At 37.6% G+C, this 6036-nt stretch overlaps 1 protein-coding gene across 1 annotated transcript in view; it reads right to left on the reverse strand.

The window, feature by feature from the left end:
- Positions 1-420: 420 nt before the first annotated feature.
- The window catches only part of shroom1 (shroom family member 1), an 18869-nt gene continuing 13253 nt past the window's right edge, over positions 421-6036 (reverse strand). The window contains exons 8-9 of the mRNA XM_017308488.1: positions 5900-6031; positions 421-3270 (exon numbers count right to left, since the gene is read on the reverse strand). Of these exons, the coding sequence (XP_017163977.1) occupies positions 3016-3270; positions 5900-6031 (387 nt within the window). The 3' untranslated portion in view covers positions 421-3015. The remainder of the gene's footprint in view (positions 3271-5899; positions 6032-6036) is intronic.

Genomic DNA, 6036 nt, shown 5'->3' on the forward strand with positions numbered 1-6036 from the left:
TTATATAGTTTATGTTTTATTATTAATATTGCCAGTGTTAAGTAAACACCATCAGTTTTGTTTGTTTGCCTCTCGGTCTCTTTCTACGTCTTACCCAGCTGACTGCCTGAACCACATATCCCTTGCCATGCCATTAATTTAATAAAGTCATTTGTGTAACAGGAAGAGTGTCTCGTTTCCCCTTGCTATGGAGCAAATCTGCCYCCTACACAAAAMGGCAACCAGACTAACCACATATTGCCCGTGGTTAGTTAATTTATCTGCACGTCTTGTACTGTACTGTACAAAAAGGCTTATCTAGTGTTTGGAGCAAAATTATCTCAAAGGTTTGGGAAATAATTGGGGAATATCTTCTCTGTTTGGATGTCGTAGCAGCACATATATAAATTGAAGGGAGTATAAAATGAAAACYCACAGATGAACAGTGAAAGCTTAATTTATTCACAATATTACAAACATCATGGATTTTTTAAAACCCCAAACAGGCACAAACAAACGAATGGGAGTGAAACAAAGCAGAGRAAACAGATTTTGAATTGTTTGCTATGATCAATCTCACCATGGGTTAAAAATGTTTTTCTGACTTGGCTTTTATATAGATTTGTTTCATTTTGACATCAGAGACYTGTAGTTATTAAACTATACTCCCAACAAATGTTGTTTTGATTAAAATGGACAAGCCWGRACCTGGAAAATRTRRAAAAACTGCTCCTCCTTTCAAACAAAAAGACTTTYCTCAAGTCTTTTTGTTTGGGTGTTCAAATATTGRAGGTTTGCATAATTTAGGAATCCCAGCCAGCTACAGAAAACGGCATGAAGGCCTTTTCAGCCTTCAGCTGTGAGAAAAAAAAAGACCAAAACAAATTTGTTTGTTTAGAAAACTTTGATGGACACAGGTAAAAATCTCCAGAGAAATATTTTTCATATAATATAAACTGTCATTGTAGAAGAGCTTTAGTTTTTTCCTCCTACATTTAAATATTGGAGACRATGCAGCCAGCAGGTATACGTCCTGAGGGGAAAATAACACGGGGATCAGTTTCTGAACACACTCACGATCTCTCACAGACAAAATACAAAAGAAAAAGTTCAGGAAATCATCCAACAGCTCTCTGATGTCACTGAAAGACACAAATATGGCTGWACTAAATGCAGTACGACTGCATGTAGATGGATTATTTGATTCAAGCACCAAAAGACAGCTGGGAATAAAGACACCTGAAGTAAATTAAACCTATGAAAAAAATTGTTTCAAGTATAAGATGTCGCTTCTGTAAAAGGACATAAGAGGAAATACTCCGTGATAACTGCTTTCGTGAGTTTAGTACCTATTRATTTAGGTAAGGAAAAATTCAAGACTCTTTATGTTTTGTAGTCAGGACGCCTAAAAGTTATCAAATTATTGAACAGCAGTGAATAGCAGGTAGTCAGTCTCTAAGAAAATGAACCTTATGGGTAACAGGAAGGTGCTACTACAGATGGATAATGATCTTTAAATTATACAAAGGATTATTTCCCTGACACAAAAAGGCCATTTTAATTTAAATATGTCAAATGCATATGTGGTCACTTATTGGCAACACACAAAAAATAAGAACTTTTGATACAAAAATCCAAAGGTGAACACAGATATGAAGGGTGGATTTTACCTAACACAGCTATGAATTGGTAACCTTAATTTCCCTGGGATTATATGAMATTAAACTCTTGGAATTATGGGTAAAAKAAATCTCAGAGCTCAGAAAAAGGGACATGATACAGTCAATAATACAGCTGGAGCCAACAGCTTGAGCAGAGAGTCAACAGCCAGACACMGAGGTGTTTGTGAGAGATGTGTCAGATTGTGTTCTTGAACGCTCACAAGTAAAACATGTATGAATATATGAAAAAAGTGAGACTTGAACAATGACTAAGCAGGTCATTAACATGCATTTTACTGGTGACACAGTTGGGAGAAATTGTATTGCTGATCGATAAACAATGCTGGTCAGAAGGGGAGCAGAAATTACATAAACTGTGAGAAATTACAGTCAGACTGGGTTCACCACAGAATGTTTTTAATGGGTGCCGGTATATTAAGTCTCCACGTTACCCGACAGAGACACGATTTCTTCTTTCTCCACGCTGGATTAATYATCATATACATCTCCATTTTATCAACATATTCACTGTGGAGACTTTGTGGTAATTAATTTTGCCTTTGGTCAAGATTGTACTTTGCATTTAACGTACTTATTTGTTGTGGACATGAAAATGAATGCAACTGTAATGGAATACAAGCCTGAACAAAGTTAAAAAGGAACGGTTGTAAAAGTGATGATAAAAGCCCTTTAAACTGAAGAGGAAAAAAAAAATACATTTTAACGGATGGAGTAAGGCTTTCACTTGAAATTATTTAGACTCCAGTTTGATGTAATGTGCATACATGTATCTTTACAAAGTGCTTTTTATCCATTGAACTTATTATTTCTTTTGGTTTTTAGAACCTTAATTTGAAATGCCTTTAGAAACACAGACAACCAAAAAAGAAGAATATTAAATCTTCTGCATCTACAGTACATTTTTCCAGACCTGGAACAGCACACCGCCCTCCGTCAGGCCACTGAAGCCTCGTCGCTGCTCGGAGACGATCTTAAAGCTTATCGTAGGTTTCCACAGATGCAGGCACAGGGCTGCAGGGCCATTATCTCAGTGGACAACAAAAGGACAGTATCTGAATTACTACAAGTTTCTGCACAGCAGCTCTAAGATAAAAAGTTCCAATAGCTACAATAATATACATCAAGGCACACTGAAACAGTTCAATTCTGTTCAAAGTGAAAACAAATGTACAACATTAAGACATGTTTTAATGCACGCTGCTGCTTGTGCAAACCGAGATGGGCGGAAAAAGTTCACTTGACTCTCAGCAGATATTTCTGTYCTCCAWAAACTCTTGAAAGGAGGGAGAGAAAAAAAGTCATGATTTGATTACGTCCAAAAAGCCTGAAAACCAGAGCCACGGTGAATGTCCCTTCACATGTTCAGACTGTTGGAAAGCGCYTCCAGCTGCTCCTCTCCCAGCCTCTGCTTCTCCTCCAGGTCCTTCTGGCGGATGAGGAGTGAGGCCTTGGTCTGGACGAAGCGCCGGTAGTCCTGCAGCTGCTCGGCGGACAGCTGGCGYGACAGAAAGGTGGAGACCAGGTTCTCTCGGCGGTCCAGGTTATCCTTCAGATCTTTGGCATCCTCCCTCTGTTTGCACAGCAGGCGGTGGCGGCTGTCCAGAGACTCCTGCATGGAGCACAGCAGACGCATTAGACTTCAAACYGTCAAAGGTCCTTGCCCAGGTTTATATTGTGCTTTGCAAAGGTGTTCATGTAGTTTAATGATTTTAAATCCTGTCACCTTAWTGGAATTTAATATTTTAGACTATTACAGTATAACTAGGGCTGCAAATAGAAAATTATTGCAATATCAAGGTGTGCAAAATTAATCCCACAAAGCATTGTGAAGAATGCTGCAACTAGCCATAAGGTCACTCTTTGTATGGAAATGTAATATTCCACCTGTTGGATGGAGTCTCACTGCAGTAGAAACCCACGCCTGTCACAGATTAGTGTCAAACACGCCAAAGGTCAAAGGGATTATTAGAATGTTTGTGTCTTTTTCGCTTTTAATGCCTGTATTGTTACATCTTAATGTATAATTTTTKCAGTGCTTTTATGTTTCTTTATGGTTATGCATCAATCTCACTACATAAATAAACRTCCCTTGCTGTTCCTTATTCAAAACAGAAAACAGATAATGTGGAATTATCGCAACTAATACATCACCACTGCAGGATTTTCTAACACTGTGCAGCAAAAGAGAGACATGAATTTGCATCCAGGACATTTTACTCTGAAACCTCTGAAGCCTCCAGAAGTCATCTTATCAGTAAGGAAAGTCCAACTTCATGTAATTTAATCTAATAAATTCAGCGGTTCTGGGGAACACGTGGTGGTGGCTTTTTAGACAAGACAAAAGAGCAAAATGTTCAGATCCTATAAATTCATAAACCAAAGCCTTGCAGCTGTAATTGCAGCACAGAATAATAACCCAGAGCTTGAATTCAATTGCATGCAACACTTTTGTGATTCTTATGTATTTAAGAAAATTAAAACTTGGTTGTTTTTCTTTTATTTAAAAACTTTGTGCCAGTTATTGCAGGTATGTCACATAAAACAAACAAATAAAAAAATACAATAAGCTGAAGTTTTAGTTATAACAGTACAAGAACCCAATATAAAAATGTTTTACTTTGGAGGCGATTTTCTCATWGGAACTAGATRATGTGGAAGTTGCAGCATCACATGTCAGAAGCTGCAGTGTGTCCGTATGTCAACAGAGGGCAGGGTAGAAACAAATGTCATCGAAACTGGACCAGAGTTTCGGTGAGTCAGTGTAAATAGCACTGTTGCTGATAACAGCAAGAGAGCAAATGAGGCTCTAACAAGCCCTGTGTGTGCAGCACGCTCTGCAGTCATGTCCAGCTTATGGAAACATGAACAATGAGTGCTTCAAAATAAATCTAGAAATCAAATGCAAACATGAGCTRAAGCTGAATTAAACAGGCGGGGGGGGGGAGGAGGAGGGGTGTCATGACATCACAAGGGACAATAAGGGACAGAAAGTTTCATGTTTCTCAACAAGGCTGATAGTTTAATAAAAAAAAAAGCAATATGTCTTTGTTCTTCGTTTTAAAAATCGGCCTAAAGGTTTAGAAAACSTTTGCATATAATATTTGTTAATCGATCCTCCAAAGTCTATTAAAGTGTTTGTCCTGGAAACAGATAAGGTAGAAAACTTGGTCATTAAATACAGATAAACTCAGGAGCATTTTATACATTCCACACAGTTAGAAACCTTGACTTCATCAGAGCTGCCCTTCAACTTCTCCCTGCTGCTCTGTTTGCTTTGGCAAAAGTAAACCCAACCAGCGTAAAGCTGACGGCATCAGAGSCRCTTGTGCTTGTTGTTTATCCAGGAGCTCTGAATGAGCTGCAGTAAATCCAGAAATCTGCATGGTTACATAAAATAACGTGTCCTTAGAACCACCTGCTGACTGTCTGCTTTTACTCACATGCATTAGTGTGTATGTGTAAACAGCACTGGGAGCGACAGGCAGAAGCGTAAAAGAGAACATAATATGCAGCGCTGATGGCTGATGGTAGGCTTTGGAGGACATCAGCTGATGTCCGTATGTCAACAGACATCAGCTGTTATCAAACCTTCAGCTCATTGATAATCTTTTAACTTTATTGTATATTATATTTTATGCAGAAAGCAAAGAGGAAACTAGTTAGAGATTCGTAAAAATAATTAAAAAAAAAGATAATGTGGTATTAAGAAAAATGGCGTGGAAAAAATCTATATTTAAACTCTTGTAATTTTCTAAGTGCTACAAGACTTTTTTGAAATTTACAAGAGAATTAAAAGTGCAAGAATAAAGTTGTAATATTGCCAGAATAGTCATAATATTACAATTTTTTTTCTTGTAATAATACAACTTTATTCTAGAAATAATATGATTTTATTCTCACCACCTTTTTTCATGCATTATTTCAACATTATTCTGGCAATATTATGACTTTATTCTCAATTTTTTTTTTCTTTTTAAATCTACTTTGAATAATTAATTGAGCAYACTGTACTGTTTAATAACTAGGATCAATTGGAATGTATGTGTGATTGAATTTATAATATTACTTTTTTTTTTTTGAAAAGCACCTCGAGATGACATTTGTTGTAAAATAGCACCATAAATTAACTAATTTGAGCTTAACTGAATTAATATAGCCCTAATAGTCCATCGTATGACAACAAAGCAGTGCAAAAATGAAAATCTAAAAACAGCAACCAGAACAAACGGGCTTCCTACCTTCTCCTCAGCGTCGGTGTGTTGGTCCACGACACTCAGGGCGTTTTGCACCCTGGCCAGCCGGGCAGAAAGGCACAGCAGCAGGTTGACCACCCTCTCCAGGTCCCCGATGAACAGGTTGTACCTCTCCAGCTCCA

Source organism: Poecilia reticulata, linkage group LG14 (genome assembly GCF_000633615.1).
Source record: "Poecilia reticulata strain Guanapo linkage group LG14, Guppy_female_1.0+MT, whole genome shotgun sequence".
NCBI lineage: Eukaryota > Metazoa > Chordata > Actinopteri > Cyprinodontiformes > Poeciliidae > Poecilia > Poecilia reticulata.